A 20,673-nucleotide genomic window follows, 5' to 3' on the forward strand; every position below is an offset into this window, starting at 1 on the left:
GCAGACATTCTTTTTATGAGGAAGATATCACAGAAATACAGAATGATTGAGGTTGGAAGGGACCTCTGGGGGTCATCTGGTCTCCCCTGCTCAGGCAGGACTATCTGGAGCTGTTTCTCAAGGACCATGTCCAGGCAGCTTTTGAATATCTCCAGGGACAGTGGTTCCACCTCTGGAGATATTCAAAGGCTCTCTGAACACAATCAAATATGGATACAATTAAGTCTGAAGGAGAATATAGATAGTACTGTTAAAAGGTATTGTACCAAAGAGTTCAGCTTAGAATCGTCCTCCATTTTTCTGGTATCTCTGGTTCCCTCACTGGACAATTTGGTTTTTTCCTATTTTGGGATAATTCCAAATGCAAAGGTGCTGGTTTAACAGAGAGCATTTTACTGTGGAGCACAATTTCTCCACAAAAGCTTTCCTTAGATCATATGAGCTGGGAGAGCTGCAGACTCTGTCCTCTCCTGTGGAATTAGCCACACTAACACAATCTTACTATTGGACTGTACAAAAGCTCCCTATTATGGGGTTTCTTCTGGAAACAATTCTATTCTCCTGTTTTCTTAAGATCTATGTCCTGTAATTCAACCATGTATGCAAACGTAAAGTGAAAAGCCACTGCTCAGTGGGAGGCAATCAGGAGGCCTCTCATGAAATGAGTGGCTGAGGTCGATTAAACACTCACTGTCAAAGATGTCAGCAAAAGCAGGTTTAATAGAAATTTGCAAAAGCTCAGCAAAGTCCAACGGCAATGGTCACTCTATTTATTAAACATACACAGGAACATCGAGTTAGAATTAATTTAGAATGATTTCTGCAGAGACTGGGGGGGCAAAAAGAAGGTAGAGTTGTTAGAGAGAGACCATCCCACTGAGTCACAAGGTACAGAAAGGACCCCCTTGTTTTCTCAACTGCCTCTCAGGGGAGGTGTGGATCGAACCATTCCTAGTCCCAGACTTGATCAACAGTTTATGTAAAAGATTATAACAGCACTCAATCATTGACCTTTCCCTCCTGTCCACCTGATTACACCATTTTTCTCTAAGGGAGTGTTCTTAAAAGCTAAATCTGCCTGAGAGATTGGGAAAAGGTGTGGAGTGTAAGATGAAAACATTCAGAGTGTCATCAGAAAATCAGGATAAAAATACTAGTGAGTGACTCCCCCTGATTTACATTATGGTGGTAGGATGCACTAAACAAGCATTTTACTGGATTTGGATTTGCCAGGCAAATTTCACTTCTCTTCTGCATAGGGTGAGGGTCTTCCTCCAGGGGTCTGCAGGGTCTGAGGGACAACCTGACAAAGCTTAATGAAGCAGACCCTGCAATGTTCTCTGCAGAGCCTGTCTTGAAGCCATCAGTAACTCAGCCAGTATGAGAAAAGCCTTATTTCTCCTCCAGGATGTGGTGAACTTGTTTTTCCAAACAAGGGGAGGGTTAATCTTGCACGGTGCAACTAAGTCAGAATTGTTGGCCACAACATCCTGCCCGTTGCTTGTGAGAAAAAGGTGAGCTGGGGCATGTGTGTGGTGGGGTCTATTAGTTCATAACCAAGTTGCTGTGGAAACTATCACCCCATCAAACATTCACATATTATTTCCTGTTGGCCTCTTCCTCATATCACTGAGTGGAAAAAACCAGCATGTTTTCTTCTCTTCTGCTCTGTGTGTTTCCCTCCCTCATGCTTTCAGCAAGCTATGTCTTAATTGAAGCTTCTGAATGTCCCAAGAGATACTTCCCTGCACAAAGTCTAGAAAAGACAAATCCAGCCAACGGGAAATCTGGGTTATCAAAGCTGTATTTCTAATCTCAGTGGTCATTAGGACAGTTGGGTTTCAGCAATGTCCATCCCAAATTCATAAGAAAAAGCACAGAACAAACCACAGCATTTTGGTCAAGGAAAATTTTATTTTTGTCACTACTACAGGAAACTAAAATGCACGTGGGATATATTTTGCAGAAGAAATACAGGTTTAAGAAAGAAATGTTTCTATGGTTGAACATTATCTGTTTGAATTGGATCACTTCAGATCCAACACAGGTCTTCTCAACCACAATAGGAAATTATTGTTAATAAAGCTGTCTAAAAACCAAAGCTATAAATGGCAACTATTGTGCCTGAATTGTCTCTGCAGTAACACACCAGTTCTACAGACAGTAACACAACATGCCTGTGAAACCTGATTTAAAACGTTATATAGCTCTCTATATATCTATATGTATTGATAGTGAGGATTGGGTTTTTCTACAACTATTGAGGCAGGTTGGACATTCCTGTGTAAATGCCAGAACAGTGGGGAGATCTACTCAGCAGGAGGATGAGGAGAAATGCACTCTCCTCAGTGCACAGAGAAAAAGAAATAGCAAAAGCAGTTACAACTCTTAAATCTAAATGAACTGGCTGGGCAGGATTGAACAGCATCAAATGTCTAAAGGGGAAGGGGCTGTGTTGTGTTCTGGGTGCTCACTGTCAGCAGATGTGACACTGCTTGTCCAGCCCGTTGTGCTGCTGGTTCACCTTCTTTCCTGCAGTTCTTCAGGTTCCTCTTGCCTTGACTCCACATGGCTGGAAGAGCAAAGGGTGTTTTAAACTACATTTAATGCAAATGGAGCAATAAATCACTGTTTGGGAGCTGTCCAGTCAAGACAGGTACACTACAAAACTTAGGCTGGACTATCTTTTGTGCCTCTTTGGACACTTTAATTTGAAAATCCCCCCTGCCTCCCCTCTCTTTACTCCCACAGGTTTGTGTTTTGGGATCCTTGCTTCTGAATCCTTATTTGTTTGGAGTTTTCTCCAGGCTTTGTGCTCTGGCACTTGAAGTAGTGAAGGAGGTACCTCTTAGGCTCTTCAGGCAATACCTGAGTTGCTCGGGCAAAGAAAATTTGGGAACCAGCCACCAAGAACTGAGCTCTGGATATAGAAAAGTGTTGTTTCCTTTGTCACGTGGGAGGCAGGGTGGGCTTCTCTTAATTGTTTTATTTTTTGGGGAGGGGGCCTGGTGTGGGTGCTTTTTGTGGGTTTTGCTCATCGTTGTTGTTTTTTTCCCCAGAAACCTGCAAGAGCTATTCAATGGAATCAGGAGCAGATGAATAGGTGTCGTTACCTGTGGGGTTAGAGAAGTACACACAGACGGGCAGTCACTCCTGCCACATGCTTCCAGTATCTCTACAAATCAAGCTGAGTGCTTCCTTACCTCAGAAAAGAACCAACTTGATACTCATGAGTGTATTGAAGGCGATGCTTTTTGCCAGCAGGACTCTCAAACCCAGCACAGCCACAGACAGCATGTTCACTCTCTGCACTGTGGTACCTGCTCAGGAACAGCAAAAAGAGGAGAGAGACCATGGCCTAAGTCTGGATGTTGGGATCTTGGCAGAAAGTGGAAAAAGCCACAGGTAACAGCTTCAGGGAAAGGAACAGCAGCAGAGGAAGAGATGCCAGAGAACATGGCAACACCAGGGGAGGAGGGTGTCTGTCTCCATTGCTTTTTGCTTCCTGTTGCTTGCGTGTTCCTACAGCAGCAACCTTGAAAAAGCAGCTTGTGTTTGATAAATATGTCATAATCTGTCTCCTCTCCCCTCGAGAAATTACCTTTCTATGCATTTATCCCCCAACCAGCAATGTAACTTCACAATCTGTTTCGGTCACTAACCTTGGGCAGAGGTGTCTGTGCTGTTGCAAACCCTGTTACTGGTCCTCGTTACGGGTTCTTCAGCCTCCTTTTCTGTAGAATGAAAAAGAAAAGGCATTTTAACCCATATCCAATTTTTAGAAAGTATTAAAAAACTATTCCTATGGCCCTTTCCACAGGGACATGTGGGAAGTAGAGCCTGGGGCTCAGATGATCAGTCACTAATTCCAACATAAATCTGAGGAGACAATTTCTCCCTGCAGTTGCAGGAAACAAAAGAATTTCTAGGTTGTTTTGTTTTTATATTTTGTGTGATTGTTTTTGTCATCTTGAAGGTCATTCAAATAGGGAAAAGGGATTTAGTAAAAACCAAAACCAAATCACACCACCAGTTTAACTTTTTGTTGGCTTTAGAAAGGCTGTTTCAGGTTGTACTCCAGGAGGTTTGCTGCTGCAAATAAAATAAACTCCCATTTTAAAAAAATGGATTGTGCCTTCTCTCCTCCCCCATCAAAAGAAAAGTTTCTCCAATTTATTAAACAGTTGAGACCATTTCTTTTAGATGCTTTTAAACATCTTTCATCTTTCCCTGCTGAAGTACCAACTGTCTCTCTCGTTTCTGCTGCCCACCCTGGGCAGTGCAGACTGTCAGGGAAGAGCAGCACCACAAGACACTGTCTCCACAAATACGTTCCAGCTGTGCCCCCAAGTTGTACCTGACAATGCTGTAATGGTGCCAATGTCCAAATGGGCCTTGCAGGTCACCTCTGTGTCTTTTGTCACACTGACCACCTTCATTGCACTGTACAGCCCCTCTGACGCCAGAATGGGTGTGCTCTGTTCATACACGACCTCATCAGAGGACATCTCCAAGCTGATGTTCTTTGTACTGAAATTCCTTGCCAAACAAGCTGCTTTCCCAGTGCTGCCTCCTTCTTCCAGTTTCTTTGATTTCATCACAATGACTTGTGGGACAGAATGTTTTGGACTGCCTGTAAAAAAAGTATGGTTTGGGCATGATGGATTTTACTGCAAGCCTACCTGAGAGTTAAGTCACGAAAATTAATAGACACACCACCTGGGACTGATTTGTAGCATTATCAATGACCAACTGCCTTTTTTTTTTTTGCCATTACTTCTTGCTGTTGCTTCCAAAAGATCAAATTAGAGACAGAAAGGGTGTATGAGAGCAGGTATTTTATAGGAGATTTAATTCCACAGGATCTCAGCTTCCTTTTGCCAAAGCTGGTGCCTGTAAGTGAATTCTTCATTTTATAAATTAAGGACCTGCAAAGGAGAAGGGAACTTTTGTGCATGTCACTCCAAGAGTCCAATTATTCTGCTTTCTCAACAATTTAATTCCAAACAATGTCAACTCTATGAGGACTGCCTTGCATATTCGTGAGACATGAGGGAATAACTGTTTTTCCCTTTGCTCTCCCTCCCCTCCCCAAATCTCCTGTTGTGGTTGAAAGGTCCAACCACAGCAGGAGTGGCAGGGAGAGCAGAGGTCAGTTTGTTGCCTCACTGCTGTGCGAGGTTCCCCCTCTGAGTGACGTTACTTGCAGAAATGAAGTCCTGCTGCTGCAGGGGGGGGACAAGGCTGAGCTTTTCCATAACAAATGCTCAGGTGCAAGAAGGACTTCTGGCTGTAAGATGGGAAAGTAGGAGAGAAGCAATCGAAAGTCTGTGAATTGTATATCTCCACACAGAATCACAGAATCACAGAATGGATTGGGTTGGAAGGGACCCTGAAGGCCATCTGGTTCCAGCCCCTGCCATGGGCAGCGATGTCGCTCACTAGTTCTGCTCCAGAAGTTCCTGACAAGGCCAAGAACTTTCATTGTGGGGGAGGTTTTCCCCCCTAGACATTGCACAAGGTGTAAGACATTCCAACCAGTCTGCAGGCGATGAGGAGAGAGCAGGATTGGTCCTTGGTTCAACAGCTCTTGTGCCTGTTCCAGAAAGTGTGACCATTCTCACCCCTGTGCTGTGCCGTGTCGTCAGACCCACGGCTCCGGAGCAGTGGGAAGTGTAATGCAGAGTTTGTTTAATAAACTGATCGGAGGGAAAGAATATCCTGGGACCTACAAACATGATGCTCATGGACAAATCTTACAATATTCCTTCGAGTAGTGTAATAACCTTCAGTGCTGGTCCTTTAGCACTAAAATACCAACAAACATCGAGACATGAAAACGAGAGTTTAGACAGAATCTAAAAGATGCTGACAACTTTTCACAGGATTTGAGATGCTTGCTCTGATCTGTCAGAAATTTGGTTACTCTGAAATGTTAGATGTATTTTTTCAGTTTTGAAAGAATTTTAGAGTTGAATTCCCCTGGAAATACATGAATGACAAGAGGTTGACAACTAAAACAGACTGAATTTCAATGGTATAGCAGAAGCCTTCTCTGGGAATTTCCTATAAGACATACAAGACTGTTTAATTTGCAGGAGATGCCCTTAAAGAAAGCAGGTAGTCTCAAAAGGAGTTAGTAGCCAACAAATCATTGCAATACCATGAGGTTTAAAAGAAAACCAAAATATCTTTGCTTGCACGTAACCCAGACATGGATAATCCAGCATGATTTATATACCAGTGTCAGGACTAATTCAGATTAGCCATTCGAATTATAGTAAAAATATGGAAACGAAAGGAATCCTCTATCATCCTTCCTTGACAGAAAGAGTTTAGATACTTAAGACTCAATATATTATACTGTCAAACATAATCTGAAAGTCTTTGTGCAGCTTTGAAAATATCTCATCTTTAGCTACAAAAAGAAAATCATTAACAGCACAGAAAGAATAGGTTTTTCTTCAAAAGGATAACTTGGCATTCCTTTGCCCCTTTGGAAGTGGAAGTGGACTGAGATTGTTCCAAAACAGACATTTATTCCCATGCAACATCTCCTACAGGCATGGGCAGATATTAGGCAGCACCTCAGGCAGTCCCAAGCCCTTCTGAAATGAGAGCAGGGTGTTTTAGGAATGTAAAATGACATGGGACATTTTTGCAGCACTATAAAGACATGCAGACCTCTGAAAGCACAGCAACAAGTCTGTGTTATCTTCAGGATAACACAGAGCAACCTGACAATCTCCTCTGACACCCCAACACTCACATTCCCATAGGGTGGGACATCCACCTTTTTTGTACATCAGGAAAGTCCAAATAAAGACAGGAATAACAACTATGGCTTGTTATCATCCCTACTCCCCACACCTGTGTTTTCAAAGCCCAGACAACTTGGGAGCCAGTTGTCTTTCATTCTAGGACGTCTTGGATATGAGGCACCTGTGAAAACTGAAGGCCAGGGATATTTATCCTCCTTCCTCCTCTGTCTCCAGTGGAATTGCTTCCCTGGGGACACTGTGAGTGTGGTACCAGTGTCAAAACTTCTCCAACCAGACAGTTAAAGGTCTGTCTCAAAACTTCTCCCCACTGTGAGCTCTCCACTGAGCTGTGCATTCCTGCCCAGAGGGAGTCAGTGAAGATCCACTGGAGAAGAGGAGCCTTCAGAGTCAGTTTGGGCCACAGTGGTGTCCAAACTGGGAATAAATTGTAACATGTTCAGTAGTGCACACCTGGTGTTTGGGGATCATGGAATGAAGGTGTTACACAGAGTTAGGCCAGTTGTTCCTGTGAAACCTTCCTAAGCAGCTCCAAGCTGAGGATTTGGCTTGAAAGCCTGGCTGGAGAGAGAGAGTGCACTCAAGGGGTTATTGCAGCAGAAAATTCTTGCAGTGAACCCAAACCATTAGATTCCTTTTTCCTCCCCCACCTTAACTGTAACACAATTTTAGAAATAAATAAAACAAAGTACTTACTTGGTACAACTGTGATGGTGGTCCCTGGTCCAAATACAAGCTTATCATCCTCACACTGCTAATACTCATTGCAATAAATCACTCTTTCCACATGATATTCAAAAAGGTTGTAAAAACAGGATATGAAGAGCCATACATTTGTTCTAATTATCCATGTATGCAACTCCTTGAGGGTGTCCAGAGGGTGTCTTCCAAATTTGGAAAAGGAAAAACAACAATTAAATAGTTCAGTGATTTCAAATAGCTTGATCAAGTACAGAACTTCCAAGTTCACCCTTTCTTCAATCTTTTAGAAACCTTGTGAGCTCTATCTTTCCAGGATAAACAGAAATATAAAAAGATTATTCTATTTGTCTCTTTAATCATCACAGTCACTCACCTCTTTTCCTTCCCAAAATATATTGCCTTTTTACCTTCTCTGGGTTTTTGTACAGGGCCCTGTGCTGTTTATATCATTGTGGCCCGCCAGCCCCTGTACACAGTGGTGTATTTCATTGCAAAAACTGCCTCTCTTCCACTACACAGAATTTTGGATTATACAGGGAGTCATGTGACTTCTCAAGTGGTTCAAGACCAAACATACCACATGAAGAAACACAATATGGCTTTGAAGGAACAGTCTAAGAAAATGATGGTCCTTTGTTATGTAGAGGCACTGTGGCCATGGGAGTGACTATCAGAGATTAAAGGAGCTGTTGCAGAATTATCAGATCTTTCATGATGATCAACTTGTGCAGCATTAACACAATCTGGACCTTGATGGCAAAAGATGGACTCCACCTCTGAGTCTCTGCAGCTTCAAGAGCCCACTTCTCCCTTTTCTACCAAAGGAGAGGCAGGTTGAGTCTGTGCCCATTAGGATGGGAAATGGAGGTTGCCATGGTGACAAAGGCTGGGAGCTCCTGGCACCAAGGTGAAGGCTCTTGTTTCACATGAAGATTTGCAGCCACAGAGTAGACTCTGTGCTGTCCTGGCAAAGGAGGAGCTGGGAGCTCTGCCAAACAAGGTGTCTGAGCCCATCGCCCACGAGCCACACAGGAACACCAGAAAAATTGGTGAGTGACAGCAATGGAAGGCTCCAAGCTGCTGGACCAGTCATCTGCTTGCCATGGACTCAAACTGGGGTCACTTTTAATGGACCTGCTCAACTTATTGCACCTGCAGCCCATTACCCCTCCTTCTCTTCCTTGGGGGTATTAATGACAGTGCCATGGCAGTCCTGGGAAGTAGCAGGCAGGCTCTGGGACTGTTGGAAGGAATGGGTTAAGAGCAGAAAAGAGGTGAGGAGGATTGTAAATCACTCATGTGACCTTGCAGTGGGGAATAACCCTTGATAACCCAGAGTGAACTGCAGCCGGTGACCCTCCAGCACAGACCGAGTTCAGAAGCCACTGTCTCTGTGCCTCTGCCTGGGTGTTGCTTTGAGATTCCCGGGGTTATCAAGGTAATGGAAACAAATTTACTCTTTGCGTTCTAGTCCTGAATCCAGTTCCAGCTGCCTGTCTGTGCTGACTCACATGGGGTGATGGTCAAGGGTGTGTGGGCCCACATGGGATTCTCCTTGATCCTGCTGATGAGGAGGGAGGTGGAGAGAAGGAAGAGTGGATGAATCCTGGTGGTCAACAGTTCTACAAAAATATTTTGGCTTTTTTTTAGTGCCAGGTGATGTCTACTCTTTCATGTCTTTAAAGAGCTGGTTTTTTTTTCCTGTTCCTCTACACTGTTCTACTTCTGAACATCTAATACTGTTCCAGAGGATGTTCTACACTAAAGAAAACATCATCATTACTTTTTTTTTTTGACAGATAGGACAATTAATATCACTAAAATATTGCCCATGCTTGTAGAACAGGAATTTTGCTGTTTGAACTGTTCTCACTGAAAGGATCTGATTACTGATTTGTGTTTTAGCAAACACCAAGACAGTTAGAGGGAAATATTTTAATGAATATCTGGGGGGAAGCTGCCTAGGCTTATTAATTTTCAACGTATTTTCATTCTACATTTCCTAACTCTTTCTGGACCTTTGAGTATTTCTGTCCTCAATGTCTGTTTTCATGAGGAAAAAAAAAATCAGTCTATGTTTAAGAATTGTTCAGAAGTTATTTTGGTTTAGTTGGTTTAATGGACTCTGTTTCCTTTAATGTGCTAAAGTTGCTTATTTACTCTGCTATTTTATTTTTAGTACTTTTTGTTTGAGTGTGTGGGGGTTTGACACCACAAAAATCCAGTCTCCAAGCTTCCCCCCACAATTTACCTCGACACTGAAGAGACATTTTCAGGCAGGCACCACTCAGTATGGGGGGAAGGGAATATATATACAATTTATTACTATACACAAATAAATACTATAGGCAATTATATACAATATTAACAGTCTCTACCACCCCTTGAGCCCTCCCTTATCAGTCCAGGAGAAGAGCTCAGGCTGATAGTTAAACAGTCTCTCTCTCTCATTGGGGTATCAGGGGAAGGCACTCTTCTGCACCCCTACCAGCCCTCAGCTCTTTGCTGAGGTCTCATCTTCATCATGAGGCCCAAGGAGATAGCTCTGAGTCCTTCCTCTTTGGTTCATGAAGGTTTCCTCCCCAGAGAGTAAGATGTTCCATTCTCACCCTCCAGGTTGCAGGCTCTGGGTCTCTGCTCAGTTCTTTTACCCCAAATAGTTTTAAAGTCCTTACCCAGAAAAACCTGCTTGTTTGGCTCTGACACTGCCAACAACTTCCAGCTGTTGTTGATGTCTAATTTTCACAGGAGTGAAAAAGAACAGCTCTGACTGGTCCCTCAGGGGGAATTCTCCTGGGACCAATCACCTCTAGGCCCAGGGCTTCCCTGAACCTGGGGGGGGCAGTTCAAACCAAGACAGTGCCATTTTTCTAAGGGTCATGTGGGTATTTTCCCTGATTATATGCACCGTTTCTCCCCTCAATTTCTTTAATCTTATGAACTGATTATTTGACCACTGAGTTGTCTGTGGTTCAGAGTTTTGATTTATTTGTATGTGCCTTTCACTGGGTTTGAAGGTGGTGAACATCTGGTTATAGTTGACTGAAGTTGGCTTTTAATTTGATTTTTATCTTACTTTTGTGATTTTCATTAGTGGTAACTTGGAATTGTGGAGCAGTTTCCTAATCCTCAGATCCAGTTCTAGGATACAAAACCAATATAGCATTATTTCATCCTGTTTGCATTATCATTGTCACCAAGTGTATTTCTCATTTGTAATCAACAGTTTTTAATCCCAGTGCTGCTATTTTCCATTGTTAACACAGGCAGGTTCATCTGCTCTTCCCTTTAGTGTGTCAAATTGTTTTCTCCTCCTTATTGCTTCACTGCTCCGGGAAAGCTGTGGAATGTGCTGATGTGATACCTTCAGCCTGGCATGACAAAGAGAACAAGCTCAAAACACCTCCTGCAACAGGCCTGGGCTCACACAGGTGCCTCTCACACACCCTTCACTCGCTGGCAAATCTTCCCCAGCAGGGAGACCTCGCCCTGCTTGTCCCTGAGATCTCCGAGGCCGTTAAACAGCCTGTTCCCATTGCAGTGCCACAGAGCACAGCTGTGCTCACAGCCTCCCACGAGCCACACGCTTGAATCCCTTTGGCTTAAAGTTGAGTTCTGCCGTTCTTTTGTCTATGTCTGTCCCGGTGCAGGCCCTCCAAAAAATTACTGGAGGTGCCCCACTACTGTCAGTGACGTGTTGGAGAGAATGTTTAGGTTGTGTTCCACTACATGATACTGAAGAGCCCTCCTTGAGTTCTGCTTCAGAGGAAACGGGAACAGAGGGAGTCCCCCTCTCCTCTAGAAATGTGTCACAGGCAGATGAAGATACATTTCAGAGGTTGTTTGAATTCCTTCAGTCCTTGCTGAAAGGTTGACACTGCTGTTTTCCAAAAGAAAGTATCCTGGCCCTTCCAGCATAATTCTTCTTGTTCCCCTAAAAATCTCCATTTGTATTTTAACAAAATTTTCTCCTTTTTTTGGTGGGGAGATGGGGGGGGACCAGCTCACTCTGAGCCTGTTTTCACACACATCCACCTGATTTCATCACACATTTACAAGAGCCTGTGTCCGTGGATTTTTATTGATGGAGAGCTGGTTCTGGAATACCTGGGTCAAGAAGGCAACTTTTCTCTTAAAGGCTGTGCTGGGAATTCTATTCTTCTGTGGACAGAACCATCCCATTCAACCTTTCTTCCAAAACAGATGTTATTGGTCGTGGATTCTCTAGAGACACTATAAGGGATCATAGGAAACTAGATATTTAAGGTGAAACAGTAAGTCACAACATTCCCTGTGGAGAGGACAGGTAAAAGCAGTGATTTGAAAAAGTGAGCTACAATGTCTGTTGGGGGAAGTCCCTGAGCTGCTGACACCTACAAGAAAAGAGGGCAGTAACAGAAGAAATAAAGTGGCCTTTCCTTTGTATTTGTAGCCTTTGCAAGACATTTGACAATGGCCTGACCATCTCCTATGTTGAATGGCTCCTAGATTAATCCACTGCAGCAATTCTTCCACAGAGCCAAATGGGGGGCAAAGTCTGGGGACAAATGACCCTCCGGCATCTGCAGCTCTTGTAGAGGATGCCTCGGGCACTGTGCCCATGTACACAAGCACATGGATGCATTTGCATGGGTCTCCAAATACCTTCCCTGAAAATCTGCACTTCCAAGTAAAGAAATGAATGGTCAGTCCTCAGAATAAGAACACCTGTGTTTATTCACATGGAACCAAAGACAGGAGTGCAGAGAAGGAATTTTTTTAATCATCTCCTGGGAAAAAAACATCTTGGCAGTGCAGTTCCTGGTGCAGGGCCACTCTCTTCTAAGATACAATTAATTGACTATGGTTATGGGCTGCTGCAACATTCCTGTGAGACTCCCTAAACAATATGAAGTGTCCAAATGCAGTTGACTTCTGCCTTTCCATGGTAAAATTTTAACTCATTCAATGCTCATTTGTTTCTTTGTCATGGTTTCACCACAGATGGCAACTCAGGGCCACACAGCTGCTTTCTCCTTTCCCCTTGGTTGGAGGGGGGAGAGAACTGAAACAGTAAAAATGAGAAAATTCATGGGTTTAATAAAGAACTCAACAGTTTAACAAATAAAGCAAACACTGTGAGTACAAGCAAAGCAAAGCAAAGAATTCATTCACTAGTTCCATCAACACCCAAGAGTTCTGCCTACTCCAGAAAAGCACAGAGGTTACATGGAAATGCAAATGCCATCACTCAGTGTCCCCCCCTTCCTTCTTCTTCTTCTCCCATCTTTAAATGCTGAGCATGATGTGATATGGTCTGGAATACCCCTTTGGTCAGTTGGGGTCAGCTGAACCAGCTGTGCTCCCTCTCAGACTTTGTGCACCCACAGCTACTCCCTGGTGGGTGGTAGGAGGAGCAGAGGAGGCCTTGACTCTCTGTCAGCACTGCTCAGGAATAACTAAAACACCCCTGAATTATCAACACGGTTTCCAGCACAAATTCAAAATATAGTCCCATTCTAGGTACTATAAAGAAATGTACTCCAGCCAGAACCAGCACATTATTTAATAAAAACAAACAAACAAACAAAAACAAATCCCCAAACACCCTGTTTCCCTGGCTCTGTCTGCCTGTGGGAGATACTGAGAAGGAAGTGATAAGTTAACATGTTTGTGGTTTGGGGTGTGCTTGTGGGAGACTGCTGCTGTTATTGCTACTGTTGCATCTGTTTCTGGGAAAAGACAGCCCAGACTAGTCTTGAGAAGTCTGGGAAGAGTCTTGCCTTGCAGCAACCCCAAAAGACCCCACTGGGGTAAAGCCCCTCCTTCCAGTTCTGCCCTGGCCCTGCCTGTGTTTCAAGCACTGTGCCCTTTTCAAGTTCTCGAGTGCTGCAGAAATAGGTGGCCGTGTCTGCAGCTGTTGGTGAGAGCACTTCCAGCAACAGCTGGTTCCTGGAGGGGTCTGCAGAGCTGGTGACTCGGGTCTGGAAGGATGAAGCGATGTGCTGGAGCCCTGTGAAAGGATATTGCAGCACTATGTGCTGCAGCTCTTTGCCAGGAGTCTGCCGGATCCAGTCCCATGCGTAGCTGCTGTCGGTGATGGGGACACCAGAGATGTGACAGGTAAGCGAGACAGACTCTGACATCTTCCCTCCTGTGGGGCCTGAGGCCTTTGTCTGCACTTGGGAAAGGCCACCTGCAACCCCAGGAGACAAGGATGAACAGACAGGAACAGCTTAAGCAGTCACTTAAACTGCTCCGCCACATCCCTGGGTTTCTGCTTGTGATCTCCAGGATCCAGCAGCTGCAAAACCTTGCTCCCTTTAGAATCTCAGATCTGGTAAAGAAACACAGGGTTCCGTAATCTTCCACTGAGCTCCCAAATGACCATCTAGAATTTCCCCATTTCCTCTTCTCACCCCTCAGGGAGCAAAACTCATGAGCTAGACTGAGTGAACATGAGCCCTGCCCAAAACCACAGCAGGGCTGTTCACACCTCACCATTTGCACTGGGTACCCGTAATACTGGGAACCAAGGGAAACAGGAAAAGTTGCTTCTAAAGCTGAAGCAGTTTGGGAGGTGAGAGATGAGCTGACTTGAAAATTGAGGAGAAGACAAGAAGAAGGGTTAGAGCTCATTAGGGGACAGCAAAAGGTACACTCAAACATTTGAAAATTCTATGCTGTGACTACAGGACTCTTTGGGAGCAAACCTGCACATCTGTGGGACACAGCCCCTTCCAGCTCCGAGGCTGGGACACTGACGGGTGGTTTGTGTTCAAGCTCAGCCGATTTCGTATCTCTGTGCAAACAGCACAGAAGTAGCGGGCAGAGTCCCCAGCGTGCAGGAGGTGCAGGCTGAGAGATGCCTCAGAGCGGGAATTGTCCCGGGAGGCTGTGGCTCGACCCTCCACTGCTGGCCCAAACTGAATCTGTGATGAAAAATGGCTTATCCAGGACACCCACTCGACCCCCACTCCGGGTGCCTGACGGTACCAGCGAACATAATGATTCTCGAAGGTGAAGCCGGACCCGCGGCAGGAGAGGAGCACGGACTCCCCGGGCGCTCGGTGCCCTCCGCCGGCCTCCTCCAGCCTCAGCTGCGCCCACAGCCCTGCGGGGGAGAGCGCAGGAATCGGGCAGGGCGCGACCACGGACCGAGCGTGTTCCCCCACTGCCCCGGTGCCCTCAGCCCCGGTACAGACACAGCCACCGCCCCTGCCGCCTCCCCGCTTTTGTTCCAGCCTCTGTCCCTGCCCCTGCTCCCGCCTCTCCTCTCCCGCTCCCTCCTTCCCCAGCGCCGGGCTCGCTGCCCTCCCCGCCCGGCTCTCACCTGCCGGCCCCACAGCGCCATGTGGTATGGAATCGGCCCTTGGCCAGTTGTGGTCAGTTGTACAGCTGGCAGGCAATATGAGAAGCAGAGAAGACTTGGTGCACTGTTCAGCAGTTGCTAAGTCATTGCTGTGTTATCAGCATGGGTTTGGCACAAAACAGAGCAGCTGCCCAGACAGGCTGCTACAGAGAAATTTAATCCCCACCAAACCAGACCAGTACACCTTTGCTGGTTGACCCTGCTTTAAGCAGGATGATTGAATGAAACCTTTCGCAAAGATCCATTACTCTGGATGAGTATCAGTAGTTCAGAGGGGAGAAAATGTGTTATCAACTGACTGAAAGCCCCATTCCCCATCCCAGTGCCCTGATCAGGGTGATGTTTCTAGCTTTGTCCTTATTTCTCATTATCCATCTTTAATTTTATTGACAATAAATGAAATTCATATCCCCATGGCCATACCTTTGCCCATGACAGGAACTGCTGGGACAGCTCCCTGTCCTGATCTTGACCCAGAAGTCTTTCATTGTAAACTTTCCCCCTGCTCAGTTGTGGAGGGGGACTGAGAGAGTGTTTTGGTGGGCAGCTGGTGGACAGACAAGGTCAACCCACCACACCTTCTCTACTTCTCTACTTCTTCTTCCTGATCAGGTGATCTGTAGCAGCCACCCAGAGCAATGTCATCTGTTGCTCTGTCTTTCCTGAACAGCCTGGCTCCATCCTCCACAGAACTGGAACTGGAAGATACCACAACACATCTCCATGATCCCATGGCTCCGTGGTCAAGCACAGAGGAAGAATGAGGCCATGCTGGAGAGAGGCTCAGGCAAAGTGCACTAAAACTGCACTTGTTTAAACAGTCCTTTAAGTTCCCAGAAAAGATCCTCCTGCATCATAAATGGTACCAGCCCTTCTACCACACTTCCCTCCACTGCCTGGACTGCCACCAAGCCAGAGGTCTGTTTCCTGCACCTGCCATTGCCCGAGAACAGCCCCTGGGGAGCAGCTGCCGGAAAGAAATGCTGAGAGATCTGTCCTCCTGTCAGTCAGTTTTTGTTCCACTCTGCTGCAGAGCTGCTCCAGGGTGATTCTTGCACCACAGTAATACGTTGCTGCATCCCCTGGCTTTGCTGCCAGGATCTGCAGTGTGACTCTGTTCTCAGAGCTCTCCACTGATCCCTTAAAGTGATCTTGGAAACCTTCGCCATAGATATCACCTTCCATGTAAATCCATTCCAGAGTGCCACGTGGGTCCTGACGGTACCAGTACATGTAGTAATTCCACATAACACCTTGTGTCGTGCTGCACTGCAAGGTGACTTTATCTCCCTCTCCCACAGTCACTTCCCTGGGGTGTTGCTCCAAGACCACCTGGCCAGTGACTGCTGCAGAGAGAGAGAACATGCCATGACCACTCCTAGATGGTGAGGAACAAACCTAACCTGTCCTTGAAACTTCTGTGAAGTCACATGAGAGAGGCAAATACCTCTCACAGGCAAGTGGGGCTTAGGGCCCTGTGCTGCCATCCTCAAGCTGGGCTTTGCAAGATGGTTTGCAGTGCCCCATGAGCAGTGTCCAGTCCAAGTGCAAAGTGTTCTGGCCCAAGATCTGAGTGCAGCAGGGCCGTGCCCTGCTGTCCCCACCCTGCAGAGGAGGCAGCTGGGATGGAGGTGATGAACTCCCAGCTAGAAGAGGAGGATGGTTGTTCTCACCCTGCTCCACAGGGATGGTGGGACAGGTCGAGCCAGGGAGTAGATCAGGTTGCAAGGGGTCAGCACAGCTCCCCAGAGCCGTGCAGAGCACAGGGGCACGCTCAGTTCCTGGGGGGCATCACCCCTTCCTTTCACTTACCTATAATGGGCAAGAACCCCCCACACAGGACAGTCCACATGGCCAGGCCCATCTGTCTCACCTCTCTCCAGCTTCTCTCTGCCTGCAGAACAGCTCTGCCCACACCTTCCCTGCCTGTGCCTCTGTCACTGCACTCAGGCCCAGTCCCTCCCAGTCCCTCCCTCTGTCTCTGACAACAGGGAGGGTGAGAGCTGGGGGCTGCTGGAGCAGAAGTTGAAGCTGTTGGTGCACTCCCGGGTGTCTCTCACCCTGCAGGTGTAAGAACAGAGTGTTCATTTGGCAGGAAAAGCTCTGCTGTGCAAAAGGTGAGGTGCTGCTGTGGGGCAAACCTGACCTTTCCCCGAGGAAGTTTTGCGGGGTTTGCTGGGACTTTGGAGCTTCCCTGGGAGGGTGGCACATTGTCCTTCCCCTGGGCTCCTGGCCCTTGCTGCTGCTGAGCTGCTGCTCCCACATGGGACCCCCAGGATCCCAGTTCCACTTGGAAAGGGCACCCTTAGGGCAGAAGTGCTCCTCACCCTGCTCCCTCCACTCTCCCCCAGCACCCCTCTCCCTCCCCGTGATGACACTTCTCCAGCTGCCTCTTCCTCTCAAAGCCCTCCCAGATCCCTCAAGCCACAAATGCAGCCCAGGACTCAGCAGGGACCAGGCTGTTGGAGCTGCTCAGCAGAGCCAGGATACTTCCCTTCCCTGTGTCCTCCTGCTCAGCAGGAACCCAGAGCTCTCCCTGTGACCACAGGATGTGACACCTGTGAGCCCTGACACACTGTCACCATCCTGGCTGCCACGACCCTTTTGGGGAGCATTGCCCACTCCACAGTGGCCCTGCACAGACTGTCTGAATCCATTCCTTCCCCTCTCTTTTCCTGGGTAACAGAACATGGTCCCTTTTGGATGGGATTGTCAGGACAGGAGTGGGAAAAGGGACTTGGAGAGGGTAGAGGAGCCCACTGAGAGTGGAGGTTTGAGGCTGGGAAAAGAAGCAAGGGGATGCAGGGCCAGGCAGAGCTGTGGTGCCCTGGGACACTTGGGGCTGCTCCAGCATTGTAGGACATGCCAGGTTCCCTATGGTCCCAAGGCCATGGAGGATTTGTTTATCTTGGAGGAAAGAAATGTGAGGAGGTCCCTCAACCTTCTCAGCTCCTGAGGAGGGGAAGTGGAGAGGGAGGTTCTCCATGTTACACAGTGATGTGGGAATGGTTTAGAGATGCACCAGGAGAGGTTTAGGTGGGATATTAGGAAGCATTTCATTACTCAGAGATTGGTAACACATTGGAACAGGCATCTTGAAGAGGTGGCCAATGCCCCAAGCCTGTCAGTGTTTAAGAGGTATTTGGACAATTTCTTTTGAAACATGCTTTTAATTTAGTTCAAATCTGAAAGTAGTCAGACAGTTGGACTAGATGGTCATTGTAGCTCCCTTTCAATTGAAATGCTCTTCTCTTGCCTCTCCCCTGCCATTCCCTCCCCTCCTTTCCACTGGGAGCACCCAGGCACAACGAGACCCCATTTGTCTGACTGCAGGCACAGCCCACTCACTGACTCCCCCCTTGCAGGGCCTGTGTCCCAACTGAACATGCAGGAGGGGAGGCAGCAGGGGAGGAAGCTGATGTTGAGGCACACCCCGGGTGCCTCTCGCTGTGGTGCCTCCAGGCTGCAGTAATAGGATGCACTGTCCCCCTGCTCCAGCCCGGTGATGCTCAGTGTCCCAGAGCTCTTGTCAGCCTGCAGGAAAACCTCCTGTGGGCAAAAGGGGCTGTGTGGCTGTAGGAGCCTCCACGGCCCTGGCACTGCAGCAAGTACTGCAGGTGTCCACCAGGACGCTGCTGATACCAGGCCACGTAAATGTAGGAGGCGTTGGAGCTGTAAGTGCATCGTAAGGTCCCAGTATTCCCTGCTGGCCACCACACTGCAGACCTTGTTGGTTGGATCTCATCACCCCAAAATGCATCTGAAACAAAAGCGGGCCTGTTCCATCACTACTTTGCTTTTTCTGGTGCCAGGAGATGGCCCAAAAGGGTCAAAGAAAGCAGGCAAAGGTGTTGTTAAAGCCCAGGTGCTTTGGGTGCCCCACAGAAGAAGGGGATCAAAGGAAGGCAGAGAGGGGCTGGAGCCAGGCAGAATGACCAGGCTGGCTGGGTGACAGAAGCACTTTGAACCACTTCTATGGAATAAAACATTGTATTTGGGACTCAGGATATGCCATTTATCATTCTGGGGAAAGAAGCTCTGGAAGACAGGCCAAAACTGCCTTCAGAGAACAGTGATGGCCCCTGATTCCTTGGGAACAGCCCTGAACCACCTCAAAATTCTCCATCTCAAAATGCCGTGGATCCTGTGCCAGCCCCCAGCAGGTTTATGTTAAAGCTCAGCTGGGTTTCCTGTCTTCGTGGGAACAGCACAGAAATATCGGGCAGAGTCCCGGGGCTGCAGGGCCCACAAGGACAGGGATGACTTGGACTGGGAATTGTCTCTGGACACCAAGGCTCGACCCTCCATTGCTGTCCTGTTTCGATTGACAGAGGAATCGGTGCTGATGGAAGACACCCACTCGGGTCTGCCTCCGGGTGCCTGACGGTACCAGTAAACGACATAAAGCCCAAAGTTGAATCCGGACCCGCGGCAGGAGAGGAGCACGGAATCCCCGGGAGCTCGGTGTCCCCCGCCGGCCTCCTCCAGCCTCCACTGCGCCCACAGCCCTGCGGGGGAGAGCGCAGGAATCGGGCAGGGCGCGACCACTGACCGAGGACGTTCCCCCACTGCCCCGGTGCCCTCAGCCCCGGCACGGACACAGCCACCGCCCCCATCCCTCAGTCCCTGTCCCTACGTCTTCCCCAGCCCCTGTCCCAGCCTCTGTCCCTGTTCCAACCTCTGTCCCTGCCCCTGCTCCTGCTCCCGCCTCTCCTCTCCCGCTCCCTCCTTCCCCAGCGCCGGGCTCGCTGCCCTCCCCGCCCGGCTCTCACCTGCCGGCCCCAAGGCCAAGGCCAAGCCCAGCAGCCACGGCCCCAGCCCGGCCGACATCGTGCCCGGCCGCGGCCGAGGGCTCCGCGGGAGCCGCCCCCGAGCCGAGCGGAGCCGCGCTCGGGCCGCTCCTGCCCGGCCCCGCCTCGCCGGGGCAGCGCCGGCGCCTCTGCCCGACCCCACAGACCCGCCCCGGCCCCCCCGGGGCCGCGGGAGAAGGGGGAACTCGGGAGAAGGGGGAACTCGGGAGAAGGGGGGCGCGGCGAGGGACGCGGGCAGCAGCGTAGGCGGAGGAGCAGCGCCCCGAGAGATGAAGGCTCCTGTCCGGGGCTCCCAGCGCGGCTCCAGCGCTGTCCCGCCTTCTCGCCCTATGTGCCCTTCAGAAGGTGTCGGCGCCTCGGCCCCGTGCAGCCGGGGCGACCCCATCCCCGGCCCCAGCCAAGGGACGGGCTGTCGGCCCGCAGCGTCCCCTCCAGGACCCTCCTCCTGCCCCGCACTCTCGGCCCGCCCTGGCATCGCCCCCATCCCCTGCCCTGGGGAGCAGGAGACAGGCAGGTCAGGGACAGTCAAGACTGCTTACCCTGGAGAAGGGAAGGCTTTATCTCTGTATAGAAACATGTGAAGAGGGAATGCAAAGAAGACGGGGCCAAGCTCTTTCCAGTGATGCTTACTTACAGATCAGAGGGCAATGCACCCCAGCTGAAACACAGGAGACACATTTTTACTGTGATGGTGACTGAGTTTGTGGCATCTCCATGCTTTGAGATATTCTGTAGCTGTCTGGACATGGTCTTGGGCAACTGCTCAAGCAGGCAGGAGGGACCAGATGACCTCCTGAGGTACTTCCCAACTTCAATCTTGCTGTGATTCTGTAACACTCATAGGCACATTCAAGGCTTTGCAGGTAATTTGTGCAAGGTGTGGCAACAACCCTCCCACTCCTACTCCCATGGCCCACACTCTTCTTCCCCACAGGACACAGCTACCTGTCCATCACCCAGCCCTTAACTCCTAATCTTCCCTCCCATCCTTTGCGCCATGTTGCTGTCTTTGTGTCCTACAGGCCTGTCT

General features: G+C 48.4%; 1 protein-coding gene across 1 annotated transcript; it reads right to left on the reverse strand.

The window, feature by feature from the left end:
- Positions 1-1,894: 1,894 nt before the first annotated feature.
- On the reverse strand, positions 1,895-19,836 carry LOC113999877 (Ig heavy chain Mem5-like). The gene is made up of 7 exons (XM_039387762.1): positions 19,605-19,836; positions 14,174-14,574; positions 5,204-5,225; positions 4,358-4,633; positions 3,663-3,734; positions 3,204-3,320; positions 1,895-2,572 (listed from the first exon to the last, which is right to left on the reverse strand). The coding sequence occupies exons 1-6, from the start codon at positions 19,660-19,662 to the stop codon at positions 3,205-3,207; spliced, it is 945 nt and encodes a 314-aa protein (XP_039243696.1). The 5' UTR covers positions 19,663-19,836; the 3' UTR covers positions 1,895-2,572; position 3,204.
- Positions 19,837-20,673: the final 837 nt, after the last annotated feature.

Source organism: Pipra filicauda, unplaced genomic scaffold, assembly GCF_003945595.2.
Source record: "Pipra filicauda isolate LSUMZ 115617 unplaced genomic scaffold, ASM394559v2 scaffold589_size259243_pilon, whole genome shotgun sequence".
Classification (NCBI taxonomy): Eukaryota; Metazoa; Chordata; class Aves; order Passeriformes; family Pipridae; genus Pipra; species Pipra filicauda.

Coding starts and splice junctions, on each gene's coding strand:
- LOC113999877 (XM_039387762.1), bottom strand. CDS start 19,662: ATGTCGGCCGGGCTGGGGCCGTGGCTGCTGGGCTTGGCCTTGGCCTTG. Junction 4,634..5,203: donor GCAGGACTTCATTTCTGCAA/GTAACGTCACTC, acceptor CTTTTTTTACAG/GCAGTCCAAAACATTCTGTC. Junction 3,321..3,662: donor CACAGACACCTCTGCCCAAG/GTTAGTGACCGA, acceptor GTTCCTGAGCAG/GTACCACAGTGCAGAGAGTG.